Raw genomic sequence first — 15,366 nt, 5'->3', positions numbered from 1 at the left:
GGTTACAGAACCATACTCGGATCACCTCCTTCTCCATGTTGAGCTGGTCCGCAATCATGGTGATCTCCTCAGAGGTAGGTTTTTGGTTCTGCTTGAAAAGGGCAAATGCACAGGAAACAATATTAATATTTTAATAATATAAATAGAAATGTTCATATTTTATCAAATAAATAAATACAATTTATAATTTTTTCATTACATTTATTAAATACAAATAAATACAATTTTAAAAACAATAATACTAGTTAAATCTGTTAAATAAAAATATTTAATTAATATTAATAATGCAAAGAACAAATTATTTTTAAATAATAAAGTCATTAATAATAATAAAATATAAATCTGTGTTTAAATGACAGAAAATATTAATAATATTTTATAAAAATAAAAAGACTGAATAATTTTTTTTATTTTTTTTTAATTAATAAACACTCAAATGTATTTGATATTTCCTTCACACTGGCTTATCAAATAACCTCTGATGTGAGATGTCGCTCACCTCCAGAAAGCTCTTTTCTAAGGCCACTCTGATGTTGGTCTCGATGCTGGTCCTCTTCTTGCGGCGCCGGTTCAGACCCTCCAAGCCCAGCCCAGGCGAGCCAAGAGAGCTGGGACTGGACAGGGCCTGGTCAGACGTCTGGTTCTCTGCACAAACAGCGCGCACAAAAGCACACAGAAGGAGTGATATAAGCACCTGTGCCAAACAGCAAAGCAGATGTGCCTGAGACCTGCAGAACCCTGATAGAAACTAAAAAACTAAAGAGGAATGCGTCAGGAATCTTCATATCCTTTCTAACATTCTTCATGATATGCAATGTTATTTTAAGGGAGGAAGGTAAAGGAGGGAAATGGCTCAGAGCAGAGGAAATACATACCTGCATCATTGAGCCATTTTTCAAGCAGAGGCTTCAGTTTGCACATGTTTTTAAAGCTCAGGTTTAAGGCCTCAAAGCGAGAAATGGTGGTCTGGCTGAAGTCGTTTCCATAAAGTTTTCCCATGGCAAGGCCAACATCCCCCTGGTACATGAAAAACAATAGCATGAAAGATGTTTTAAATGGAGGCAGAGTCACGTAATGAGTCTCAGCCGAATGCGAATTGTCTTCAAATAATTAGAGAGGTCAGTCACATAAGAACTCTCTAGCATTCTGTCATGACATGAATGATTAAACACCATCAGAGACTTTGAATACTGAAATCAACACCACCACACAAACTGTGAGAGAGGTGAAACCCTGTTCACCTGCGTGAAGCCCAGTTTGATGCGTCGCTGTTTGAAGGTCTTGGCAAACTGCTCTAGCTCCTCCAGGTCGCTGGGCTCCTCCAGGCTGGGTGTGTCGATGTGCTTTGGTGTCGTCTGGCTGTGAGGAAGGGATTGGATGGGGGTCGCTGCTATCGTGCGTGTAGGTGTAGCAGGCTGTGAAGCGTAATGAAAAAATTATGGAGATAAACAAAAACGGCTGAAAGATAAAACATTTTTAAAGAAACAAATGTGAAAACGGGACGGTCCAACTGAAAATTTAGTATGAACTGTTTTGTGAACTTTTTTTTGGTGCATATGCGCTACCATTTGAAAGTTATAATACTTTTATTCAGCAAGATCGCATTAACTATATCAGAAGGGCTGATATAAATGCTGTACTTTTGAACTTTCTATGCATCAAAGAATCCTGAGGAAAGTATCATGGGGTGCACAAACATATTCATCGGCACAACTGTTTTTCACCTTGACATTATGAAGAAATGTTTCTTCAGCACCAAATAAAAATATTAGAAAAGACCCCTTAAATATGTTAATGCAGTCAATATATATATATATATATATATATATATATATATATATATATATTTTTTTTTTTTTTTTTTTTTTATGTTTAACGTATTCAAAATATTTAACAATTAATGCAGGCATGGAGATAGGGTTATCCACCCCACTCAAAACTACTGCGCCTGTCCTTTTTTTTTTGGACAAGAATTGTATTTATTTAGACACAGAACACCTTTACGACCACATCAAATGGGAGACTTTTCAAACACACACTCCAACTTCACCTCAGCAGAGCGCTAATCAAACGAGCATTGAAAAGGTGCAGGTGATGAGGGAGCTTCAGCAGAACAACATTGAACTGTGATCAAATGAGATGTAACTTGTCAGGTTATATGTCAGTAAAAAACTAATTTTACTGTCCTGTCAGCATCTATACTGTGCTTGTAGCACATGCTCTTCAATTGCACGCACAAATTCATTGGCACATGCTGTAGCCTGTATCATTTCATTTTAAAGTGTGAAAGAAACTACAAGCATGCAATGTCGTAGTTACGTCATCAGTAAAGTCATCAAGTTAACAAAATTACATTTGCACTGCCTTAAAACAGTACATGCATGTAAATATTTGTTATATGTCTCTGAAATGCAGTGGTTTTCAAAACTGTCCCGGAGCAGCTCAGCAGTCTCCCTCATCTAACACACCCGATTCAACTCGTCATCTCATTAATAGAGACTTTAAGACCTGAACGGAGTCAGAAAAGGTAAAAGAGTTGTGAGACAATATGATGTATGTCAGATCCGCGTCATGTTCAGCAGCTGCAGATCTTAAAGCAGCCAAAATAACAAAATAACCCAGCTGTTGTGATGAAAAAAAAAAATCATAGACATCAGCAGTATTGGTATAAGTAAAACTCTCTTTCAGTCATAAAAAGCTGCCATTAAACAAATATTAAAAATATACCATCTTAAATGTTGTTTCTACATTCATTTGAAGATTGAATGTGAAAGTATTGCAATATAAAAGCATATTTAAAAATTTTAATGCTAGGTGTGAATATATGCAATTAATTTAAGCATAATTCATTCAATTAATTTGTTTTTTTTTTATTATTATTGTTTGACAGCACCAATAAAAATAGATCCAGTGGGTGAATGGGATGCCGCTGACCTGTGTGGCAAGTGTGATGCTCGGTTGGGTCTGCAGGAGGTTGGCTTGGCTTTGAGGTAGTTGAGTTAGAAGGTTCTGGGCCTGCAGGAGACCTGGTAAGAGTAAGGGGAAAGACAAAACAATCAGATAGGCAGATCACATGAAAGGATGGAGAGATCTGTTCAGATGACAGGACTCACTCTGCTGGCCCTGTGGTGTCTGCGAGATGATGAACTGCGTCGGCTGCAGCTGTGTTGCGATGTGGTGGCCCGGCTGGACCAGCACAAACTGCTGCAGGTTGAGGTTCTGCTGCTGTTGCAGTTGCTGTAATTGCTGTATTGTTTTATATAAATACAGAGTGAGGAGAACATTAGTATGTGTCACTGTACCAAGTGCACCAGTTAAGTTATGACTGGCTAACTTCATGTAACAGTAAGGATGTTTTCGATTTTGAGTGAAAAAATAAATGTTGCTTTTACCATAACAACCAGCAAAAGTAAAACATTCAGATATGATAGTGTTTTCTGCCATTTGGATCCTTGTGGAAATTAAAATGCCCCTTTTTGCAAATTAAAAAGTGTTCACCCATTTTTTAAAACTGATTTAACAGTTTAACATTGATTCTCCATTCAGTTCAGATGAAGCTTCCTTCGTATAAATAGCTGAAGGGCCTGGAGAACAAACTCCCTTTTAATTTGCCTAAATAAATATTAATGTTAATTAAAAATACACATGGCTTCTACACTACTGTGACAATACTGCCAGGGCAAAAAAAAAAAAAAAAAAGTGAAATATTAAAATACATTTAAAAAAATAATTTCCAATTGGTCTGAATTATTTATTAGCAATGAAATGTATCAAATGCAATACAAATTAATAAGCAATTACTTTTCTTTTAAATTTTCACTAATATCTATAATCCATCTGTTTTGCATTTTTTTCAAATGACATCATTCTGAAAGAGCAACATCATATAGTATAGTGCTGCTACAAAGAAAAGAACAGGGCTAGAAAATTCAGTTCTGGGCACAAACACCATTAAACCACTAGATGATCATTTATTTCAAAATTTAAAAATTAAATATTATCTTACATTTAAAATGTAAAATGTTATAGAATTAAAAAAAACAAGGCCATTTCAGAGACTGGGATGAATGAAACCGTGGCTCCCTTACAGGTGTGATCTGGATGGGTTGGGAGAGGGTGATGGGGGTGGCAGCAGAGGCAGAGATGCTGGCTCCTGTAGTGTTGCTCTGCTGGCTGGCTGAATGCTGCACCGCTGCTGCTAAGAGCTGAGCCTGAGCCTGCTGCAGCAATAACTGCTGCTGCGCTGGAGTAAAAGTCAACTTGAGAGAAGAGAGCAAGACAAAGAGAGGAATTCATTTGATTTCCAATAACCACGCCTGGCACAATCGTTCCATTTCCATAAAATTCTCAAGGGGGAAATTAACCTGTTATGCACAAAGCTTTACCCTGGACTTTACCCTGTGTGTTTATTTACTAAATGGCAGTTGCAGAGGTTGCTACTGTTGACCATTTACAGTTAGTCATCATTGTCTGACAATAGACACTAGGATATGCTCCAGCCTTTACAAAGGAGAAGCGGTTTGGCGAATGGATGTCCCATTAATGTCCCTATAATGTGAGCAACTGCATGAAAATTAAATCAACCCATATGAAAATCTTCATGTGAGTGTGCATGATTTAAAGAACGTTTTTCCATAGATACTTTTTTTTTTTTCAAAAAACTGAACAATACAATTTCTGTGCATCACTATAGAACAAGCTCATGTGTATATAACACACTGATAGTTTAATATTTTGATTCACCTAGTGGCTGGCTGTAACTCTTTTACAGTGACGGATGGAAAAAAACACTTTTGAAACTAAGATCCCTGAAAAAGCGACAAGTACTGTTCTATTCTACTGCACAATATGGTTCACTTTTTTTTTTGGTTTAAATGTTCCAGATTAGTCGGAGAATCAAATAAGGATTAATAAATACAGCTTTTTAACTTTTGCCCAATCTATGTGGAAATGGGGGCAGAGAAGACCATTCAAAAATGTCCTCTCCTTCCTCTACTTGTTCAATGCTCATGTATGGTGATATAAATATACCGCAGCCTACTGAGACTTCAAGCAGAGAGGAAAGCGGATATGCTAATTAACGAAACTGTTATGCAGTTCATGTAAATTCTGCATAGATTTGCATATTCTCAACCATCTGTTTCCAAGCAACTGGAGAGCAGGTAATTAGCATATGGGGGCCCAATAATTTCCCCTGTAACCAGGATAGCATGTTGTGATTTAAATCTCTAATCTTCAGAGTAACTACAAATCTCACACATTGTTTTCAAATAGACACAACAATGCATGGCATCAGGTGGAAAGCCTCAGCAGTCACTCTGAAACATGATAATCACACACACCAACATCAAGACAGTGGCAGTTTAGTGACTCAGACACGGGCCCTGGGGACAATCTTTAAATTCCTACAGCTCATTCATCCATGTCACAGACCACTAAGTGTGTGTGAGCTCAGAGAAAAAGATTATACCTGTTGGAGCAAGGCCTGTGCGTGTGCGTTGGTGATTGCGCTTGTTGTTTGCACAGTCTGCCTGTGAAAGTCCAGTCCATTTGTTTGGGCACCTGGAAGAAGAAAAGCAGTCAATGCCACAATAGATCAGAGCCATATAAAAAGGTCTTTTCAAATAAGTTATTCAGCTTCAAGGTCTTTCTTATTTCAAACTTTAAAGAAAAAAAAATGTTCTGTGACACATATTGAGAGACATTGTCCCACGTTCAACCTCAGTCAAAGCTGCACAAGCGACCCTTTACAACTTAAAATTGTGAACTGATAGTCTTTCGCTCACTCAAAGGTTAAAGAAAGCGGTGTTTGAAAGATCAAAGCAAAAGATCTGAGCAGACTATTGGAGAAAATACATAACATGCGAGTCTCTAAAGAGCCAATGGTTCCTTGGGTAACTCACCAGTGCTTTCGTCCCCGCTCTCCATTGCACATTTACTTGTTTCCGATGGATTACTCATTCTAGAATCTGGAGCAGACAGAAGAAGGTCGGACTTTCAGTTTCTCTTCAAAGACCAACCATTCAATGACTTTCAAAAGCGAGACAGCATCTTCAGCATTTGAAAAAAAAAAAAAAATTCAAATTTTTCATTTCAAACCATATGACCTAATATTCTTTAAACCGAAAACTTGAAAAATAGTCCTACTTCATCTATTATTGACTACACGGAATGTCACAACGTTTTATGCGAAAATGAAAAAACTGAATGGTGTAAATTACCAAACCAAACATAGTGACTACCCAACTCCAGATAGCACAGAATCACTACATGATAAAACAGATCTTCAAATGCAGACATCACTCACCATCAGCTGCTGTATCTGCCTCGTAAAGAGTCTCTACAGGCATCACAACAAACTTAGCACCCCTTTCACAGACAACCCTCAGAAGCAAACTCTTCTCTGTGCAACTAAACGGTTTGGATTAGAAAAACAACACACGTGCAGAGCACAGCTAAGCTTCACTGAAACCGTGGCTGCCTTTCTCTCAGTCTCTCCGGCTTGCTTTGCTCTCTCTCTCTGTGCTATGATTGTCATAACTAGAGTGTGAAGAAGTTCATTTTCATTCTGGAGCAGAACAGAAGCGAAGCGGCTGCCAGTGCCGTAATAAAGCATAATCAGTATGCAGCTGATTAAAGCCATATGCAAATCTCCCTCACTTCATTATCCAAGCAACACTTTGAAGTCCTACAAGCGATTCATTTCGCACGTTGCTCTGAGAGCTTTCTCACTAATTTAAATGTTCATAAATATTTATCATCTCATTAGCATATTAATTGGATTGCTTTGGAGGGAAAAGGGAGGAATGGGAAATGAAAAAAAAAAATCAACAGTGTGAATGCATAAACCCAATTACCTACGGAGTGCTGGTTAAATAAGGTGAAACAGGTGAGATTTCTGTTGATGCAATCAAAGCACACAAACCGGTGAGGTCTGTATCTGGACATAAAGAGAGCAGTTCGCATTTAGAAGCATTTCTTAAGCACCAGAGGTTGTGGATGGAGCTGTTCAGGAAGTAAATTACTTGCCATTCTCCACCATCCTATTCACACAGCCAGCCCCATGTGGCCCAAACACTTCACGGATCAATTTCTCTGACTTCTGTAGTCATATTGTCTGGAAAGGAACATGAAGTCTGCTTTGCATATCCAGATTAACTTTGCACCTCATTAACTGATATTTTCAGAGCTTGGCCTAATTACATGAGAGATTTACATATTAGAACAAAGATCTGGCAGAGTAAGCATAAAGAAATCAGCCTATCCAAAAGCATGTATTGCTGACACTTAAAAAAGTTTTTGAAATTAAAAGTGTTAAAATTTACTGAGACAAAAGCTTCCAGGATTATAAGACTACCAAAAACTATAATAATTGTATTGCATTTATTGGTCAAATAACGAACCGAAGCAACTAAATAGTAATGGGTAGTTAGTAATTTAGTAATTAATAAAATAGTAATTTAATTCACATAATAATAAAAATGGCCTCCTTTGCCTTTGATAACAGCTCACATGCTTGCTGGCATAGTTTGTACTTTTTGACTAATTGGGTATCTGAAAAAAAAAGAACTTGACTATTTTTTTCTGCCTTTTGTTCATAGATAGCAGCAAGTTATATTATAGCATTAGAAATAGCCTTCTACTGCTATTAAAAAGCTTAGCATATTGGAGGACTATCAATATATGTGACTAGCAATATAAGTAGTTTAAATCTCTAAAGATAATTAAGTCAAATAAAATCACAGTAATGCTCTGCAGGAACAAGCGTCGTGTGCACTGATCAGTCAGTCTCTTACTGTCATTTCATTATTCTGTAAAAGCCTCTGACATTTATAGTCAGACAATAGCACACTGCTGTCCATTAAGTTTCTAGCACTCTCACAAATTACTTGCATTGCATGTTGACTTTTAAACATAAATATACATGTTCAACAACAGATATTTCAGCACAGTGAATGTTTTTGCGCTGAATAGTGTATCCCCTTCTACTGTGATCCATCTGTTTAAAGCGCGCACCTGCCCCTCCGCTGCTCTTTTATTAAAGATTTCAACTTAATGCAGACTGTCAGGATGGGCCTTTATGCAAAAATGGAAAGGCTTGCATGAATTTGTTACATTTACAAATAAGATGACTGTTAACTGACAGTTTTTTGCGCTGAGGATGCAACCATGTAACTTATACCTTTCAAAGCGACTGACAGGGCAAGTTATCATGCTAATGCATCAGCTTGAAGTTTAAAATAAAGATTTCTCATGTTTTGGGCAGCCTGGATCACCTACTTTTCCTGCAGGAGATCATTCGATATTTTTAGATGCATTTTTGTCCATAGAAATGCGTTATTCAGTGTTGTGATTTGATGCGACGGGCTAAAATTGGACGTGCAATGTGGGCAGACCCGACTAATCGATAATGATAATTTTTATCGATTATTAAATCATCAACAATGATTGATTTTGACGATTAGTCTGCCCTGTCCCAAATGGAACATTTCAGCTGTGTTCGAAATGGCATACTTGCTTACTGCCCAGTACACAGTGTATACTGCCTACTATTTTTTAAAGAATATTGTGTGAAACAGTATACATTAAGCAACAAAGGTTTCAGAGTAGTGTGCTTAAGTGTTGTCACATGAACATATTCAGCACAGCAAAGTTGTTACTTCACAAATAAATGTACTAACCATCCTTTTTACAAAGGCTTGTTAATTAAGGATTCATAGTAAACAATGCTATATTGTCCAATTGAACTCATTTCATAATTAATGGACTTTACATACTCAGCAGAACTAATAATGTGTAAAGAGTAGTTAGGTGGTAGATATTTCAGTACTGTTATTGCATACTGTATTACATTATAAAACAGTACGCAATAACAGTGCGTTTAAATTATCACACTTAAAAATGCTAACCACTTTATAACACAGACTTCATTTCCTCTTTTCAAATATTTCCTTTATTTCCATTGAAAATAAATGCCTTTCTGATCCGATATGTAGTGGGAAAAAGAACAATTTATGTTGTGTTCTGGGAAACAGTATCCCATGCAATGTCTTCAGATGGACACATCAAATTTCAGCAAATGTACATTTGAACATTCACTTACTATTCACAGTATACACGCAGCATACCGAGATATATTAGTTGTAATATGGTAGTATGCAATTTCCGAACAAAGCTTCTGTAGTTATTTTAGTGTACTTGAGTTATATTTAGTAGATTCTGAAATACAGTAGGTCATCTGGGTATTTGATGCATACAGAAAATTTGCACACTATGCACAGCATACACACTGGATACTGCAGAAATATTAAGAGTAGTATAGTATGATAGTATGGCATTTCGAACACAGTATATATGTGCACTTTCGGTCTTGCAGACTTACAATGGCCACCGAATGTATGTGTCCGTTAAGTCCACGAGACCGTAAGGTGTCCCATTCATCGTTTTAGCATTCAAAAGTGTGCTCCTGAGTGCCCCCTTTGCGAAAGTTACGTGCCCTCGATCCGCATTTCTGCTGAGCCCACACCGGGGTGAGCTCCGCAGCAGACTTCTACCCAACAGTCAAAGCGGCATTACGTTACAAAAGTGCAGACTCAGAGGAAGACCACAAGGGTTTAGGGTGCCATTTGGGACAGGGCCGTAGTTGCAGCCCTACAGCCAACTTTCATAAGTTTTTTCAAATCTTTTTTAGTTTTTTTTTTTTTATTTTACCAAACAACTTATCCAAAAGCAAACTTGCATAAAAACGATCAAAGAATTGTTAAAAGGCTAAACTAACCTGGAGAGGAATATTTAAATTAGCAGAAAATATTTTTCTCAATTTAATGCAAATATTATCATTTTTAAACAGGCATCTATAAATTCAGCACAAAGGAAAAAATGAGAAATTGAGAAAGCAGGAACACAACATCATTCATATTCAAATTATGCATTTGAAAACACATTAAATTTGAGATTCAGAGAGCAACTGATGAAAAATTAAAGACGCTTGATAATATGATGGAAACAGTTCATAGACCATTATTTTCTCTCATATATTATCATAATATCAAATCCATTTAACTGGACGAACAAGAGAAAACAACATGAATTCCCTCCAATCTGCCACATATAATCACAAAGAGGATAGTTTTATCATTTTTAAAGGCAGTCAAAAACCACAAGCTCTCGCTTGATTTTAGGTCTATAATCATTTTATTCATTAATAGACTGTTAGCCTGCAGGGATTGTTTCTACATGTTCACATCAGCAGAGCATGGAGAAAAATGCAAGCAAAAATGCCATGAAGTTTCACTACTATGTTTGAAAAGTGTCAGTTACTACAAAAATAAAAGTAAGGATTCATGCAGGTAATTTACACTATAGGTATGAGCTGTGGCTACAGGAAATTAACAAGTTTCAGCATGTCTCTCTAAGGCCCTGCACATAGTGAAAATGTTATTAGTTTAAAAGTAGGGTCTGTTACACCATGACATCCAAAGCCAAACAATTATATGATAATTTAACTTACAAACCAAATAATTCTCATGTAGTCAGAGAATGCATGTCAAATGACAGAAGGCTGATACAAAAGATTTCAAAATAAAAAAAAAAAAAAAAAAACTTTGTAAGTTTCCCCATGTTTCTCTTGTTGTGAGACATGGGTGACATAGGTTTTACGATATCATATTTCAACAGCTAGCTATGGTCTTCTAATTTGATGGGCCAAGACATTGTTTTTCCCTAAATGTAAGATACTGTAAATTATTTATGGGAACTACAAAGCAGGATTACAGGGTGGGCAATATGAACAAAACCTTTAACCCATGTGTGTGTCATGTTGTTCCTGTTAACTACAACCTTAAATGAAATAAATGACATTAAGCTAATAAAATTAAACATTTTATTAGAAATTCTACCTTGGCAACTAACGGAAATAAGTATAAAATGACTCAAATTAATTTAGCTCTATAAATGATAAAAACTATAAAAGCACATACAAAAAATAGAAAAATAAGTTTATTCAAAACATTAGAAAATATTGTAAGAGGAAATAATCAACACTAAAATAGTCCTGGCATCATTTTACTCATAGCAGCGATACACCTAGTAGGAATTAGGTTATCAAGTCTACACCAAAATGTTATAAACTGAATCCAAAACTTTTCAGAATATCATAATTCTCAGTTAAACCACAAAATAAACTACAACCTGTTATACATAAAAAATATACATTGTTACCTATATATCCAACTTCAGCCACATAAAGCAATATTTAGCATAAGAAATCTTTAAACTGCAAAATGTGGACTATAAAGGAAACATAAACATTATGAATTTCTGTAAAGCTGTTCTGTAAAGTACCGTGAAAAACACTAAAATAAAACTAACAATCATGAATTAGTACTGAATATCAGCTTGACTGTGATTACTTGTAGTTCTAAATATCTCTGATTCAAACATAGACACAAGACGGAGTTATATAAATGACTGATATATGATAACTTGTCACAAAATAAAAAAGATAGGTAAAAAAATGTGGCTGTTCACGAATGATGAAACACGGTAAAATGACTAAATACAAAAGCATACAACTAGTGGAATAATAATGGAGAAGCTGTGCTCTATATGAGGATCAGCTATTAGACTAGCAAATAAAGCTGGCATAATGCCTGCATACATCTCCTTGAGCAGACACACCGACGCAATGTTACAGAAACACTGGCTGTGCTACAAAGTATCAATTTGTAGAAATCAATTTGGATACACTGTGTAAACTGTCGTCAGAGTTCCATTTTGGCACGTTCCACCATCATTCGACAATGAAATGGATTCATTCTGATAGAATATGCCGAATAGCGCATTCTGAGCTCTAGAAGGCCCACATGAATAACATAACAGGGCTACACGCCTGCAATGGGCACAAAAGGCAAGAGAATGGGCATTAAAAAAAATCACGCCGTGTCCCGTACACCAAGCACGCACCAGCTGCTCTGCTCTTTCATATTTTCACTGTAAACACGTTGCGCAGACGCCGGCTGATTGCGAGCGAATGAATATTCAAAGCTGTATATGTGGGATTGGCTCACGGAGCAACACAAAGCCGCTGGAGTAGCATTAGCCGCTTAGCATGCCTACAGCAGCCTTCAGTTATGATTAACTGCAAATTTCTAACAACATCTGACCGGGGACAGTGCAAAACCCCGCGAGCTATCGCCGATTATGACTAATAAAATATGCAAAGCGGCGATTTCTCGGCGCCGGTATGAATATGTAACGCAGCTGCTCTAATCACACAAAGAAAGCATTTTCCTTTAATTTCCCGTCGCACTGCATCGCCAGTTTCACTGTCGCACACACAGAGAATTATTCCCCGATACGTTTATTTAAAGGATGCATATGATTGAAACATCAGGTTTGAGTATTTTGTTTACGCTTTCCCTACCGCGCTTTTCTGGGTTGAGAGAAAGAGTGTTTGAATATGAATATGAATATGTAAAATGCAGTAATGATTACCTGGTCCTGAACTCTCATCTTGACTCGCTGCTCCTCCGTCCGCCATTTTGAATATTTAAACCCAATATCCTCAAAACACAATCTAGAGGCTCACCGAAGCACTCCGTCAGTCAATCCCAGCATCAGCACGAGCACGCCAGACCTGAGAGAGCCCATCCGTCTGAACTCGCCCGCCTCCGAAGGACACGCTGACATTGATCCCAAACCATAATTACACTTTCAACTCTTAAATAGCCTACACTTTGAGCTCATGTAGACCTTGCATGCGTTATTGGTCATGTGCAAAAAAGGAAGTAATATGGAAATTTACTGAAATTAAAAATTAACAACAAAAGAGAGAGAAACGAATGGGTGGTCTGGTGTATATTTAAACAGCCGAAAGTCATTTTATATGCATTTGGCTTGTTTTGCCTACATTATACATATCTCATATTTTATAAAAAATGTATTATTCAACTGTTTGTAAAACAACATCTTGCAGCAAGTGAATATGTAATAAAATAATACAATAAAGTAATAATAAATAAAGCTGTATGTGACACACTGAAAGACCAAAATGTCATGACTGATTCTTTACTTACAAGTAAACACTTTTAATTATACAAAATAGATAGAGTCTATTTAGATGTTTTTGACAATGTTACAAATCTGGATTGTGTTACCAAAAATGATATTAATTGCATATTCTTTACTGAAATCTGACAAAATGACCCGAGAAACAATAAAAGGGCTTAAATGAAATAGCCTATATGAAAAGAGTGAGAGCAAGCCTGTAAACCAGCACAGCTGAGCAGTAAATAGAAGCTGTCTGGTAAAGATAAATAGTTCCTTGCCAAATGGAAAAATGACCTGTTCACAAAGTGCCTGTCATTTCAATTATGTCTCCTACACTACCATCTGCTGGTCTTGTGTGGCAATGCACCACAGCTGGAATGCACACCCAGTTTGTTTGGGGTTAATTAACAACTTCAGATTAATATTAGGCTACTTGAACAATCACATAGCAAAGCACGTGTATGCAGAACGTATGCTTTATCCAGTGACACTGTATGCAAGTCATCCTGAATTAAATGCAGGGAGGTTCACAATCTGTAGCATATTTAATGTCCCTTGCATGTCGGTTCACTTTCCAGCAATGACTCCCAGTCTGTACTAATGTAACTGTCTTGACATCACATCTGCCATTTTGTTACAAACTAACTTGTAAAACTTTGAGGAAGAGAAAAAGAGATCAAAGAGCAATAAAGGTGTCATAGACACAGCTGAAGAAGCAAAACCATTTCGGTGAGCACACACGAAGAGCTGTATGAAAATAATTCTATGAAAATCTACCTGCAGACCACCATTTATTGCAGTGAAAAACAACAAAAAAATTTTTTGCTGCCTATATTTAATATCCGGTGAGGTGGTCTTTTTTTCTGATGTTCACATTCAGAACAACAATCAAGATCAAATCAAAATGTCAGATAAAACAGTGTGGGTCACTACAGTGATTTATTTTCCTTTCAGTTGGTCTTCATGTGATATTTATCAAAGGATATTTTTATATCAGCAGACAGTTTACAAATAAAGTCGACTTATGCATACTTAGATACTATGATCATTAATATTAAATAATTGAATAAATTATATTATTAATAAATGTATATTTTAGCAGAATGTGTAAACACAACGTTTTTTTCTGATAAACTTAGGTTAAACTTAAAATTTGTGAGAACATAGAAAGGAATTTTCCTTTTTTTAAAAGTCTGTTTCATGTTTTGTCCTGTTTTGTTCTGTTCCAAAGCTTTGTGAAATATGACAAAATTTTGCATAAAAAAAATTATATATATATATATATATATATATATATATATATATATATATATATATATATATATATATATATATATATATATATACATATACATACATATATATATACATACATATATATATATATATATATATATATATATATATATATATATATATATATATATATATATATATATATATATATATATATATATATATATATATATATATATATATATATATATATATATATATATATATATATATATATATATATATATATATATATATTGTTTGATATTCACAAAGCTCTCTCTCTTTGCCTAAAAGGGATGTTGGCTAGTTTTGGACTGGGAGTGATGATGAGTCAAGATACTGTGGAGGTTGCAAGGGATGATGATGTCACCCTTACAGGTAATTTTGAACCTAAAAATTAAGTTAATTACATTATAATTATAACATGGATAGGTGATCCTGATGAGACATCTAAAAAGATGGTAAGCCAGAAAAAACTTCAACTGTCTACCAAAACACAACTATCCATGATTCGTGTAAAAATAATAACTGTGTAATAATTAAAAAAGGATCACGACGGAGCAATCCAATGGTTCTCTGTTTTGACCTCACAGGTAATTTTTGGTAACTACTACTCCCATGGGAAAGCTTTCATAGAAACTGACCTAACTGCAAAAATGTCAAAATGATTAGAATAATTAGATGTTTTGTTCAGATTTCTGGAGACATTGTAGGCAAATCAGACACTATTCTCTTTTGGTTCAGGGTAAGATTTCTGGCACTTTGTCTCAAAAGAAAAGTCCATATATCTTTACACGCTGAGTAGAATCCTTCTCAAATGTTGAATGAATTTCTTAATAATTTTTTTTTTTTTTTTTTTTTTTTTACAGTTGCACCATCACAACCCAGTTGTAAGGTAGTAGGCACAGCAGAATATGGACACAATATTAGCCTAACCTGTGTCTCTGAGGAGGGCTCGCCTACATACAAATGGGAGAGATATGATGTCAAAAATGCCCCGAGTAATTTCTATCAAAACCTACTTCAGTGAACTAGCGT

General features: G+C 35.8%; 1 protein-coding gene across 12 annotated transcripts in view; it reads right to left on the bottom strand.

The window, feature by feature from the left end:
• The window catches only part of LOC128019969 (POU domain, class 2, transcription factor 1-like), a 21,429-nt gene extending 8,672 nt beyond the window's left edge, over positions 1-12,757 (bottom strand). For 2 of the 12 annotated variants that reach the window (XM_052606417.1, XM_052606427.1), the window contains exons 1-11: positions 12,496-12,754; positions 6,858-7,117; positions 5,904-5,969; positions 5,471-5,562; positions 4,089-4,259; positions 3,114-3,246; positions 2,935-3,026; positions 1,242-1,415; positions 876-1,017; positions 500-645; positions 1-91 (exon numbers count right to left, since the gene is read on the bottom strand). The exon at positions 1-91 is cut by the window's left edge and continues 92 nt beyond it. In XM_052606417.1, the coding sequence (XP_052462377.1) occupies positions 1-91; positions 500-645; positions 876-1,017; positions 1,242-1,415; positions 2,935-3,026; positions 3,114-3,246; positions 4,089-4,259; positions 5,471-5,562; positions 5,904-5,969; positions 6,858-6,966 (1,216 nt within the window). In that variant the 5' untranslated portion in view covers positions 6,967-7,117; positions 12,496-12,754. Of the gene's footprint in view, positions 92-499; positions 656-875; positions 1,018-1,241; positions 1,416-2,934; positions 3,027-3,113; positions 3,247-4,088; positions 4,260-5,470; positions 5,563-5,903; positions 5,970-6,857; positions 7,118-12,495 lie in introns of all 12 variants that reach the window. The other 10 variants (XM_052606423.1, XM_052606426.1, XM_052606420.1 and 7 more) reach the window with 9 other exon arrangements.
• Between the last annotated feature and the right edge of the window lie 2,609 nt (positions 12,758-15,366).

The sequence above is a fragment of the Carassius gibelio genome, chromosome A9 (genome assembly GCF_023724105.1).
Source record: "Carassius gibelio isolate Cgi1373 ecotype wild population from Czech Republic chromosome A9, carGib1.2-hapl.c, whole genome shotgun sequence".
Classification (NCBI taxonomy): domain Eukaryota; kingdom Metazoa; phylum Chordata; class Actinopteri; order Cypriniformes; family Cyprinidae; genus Carassius; species Carassius gibelio.
This window is presented reverse-complemented; position numbering and strand designations above follow the sequence as displayed.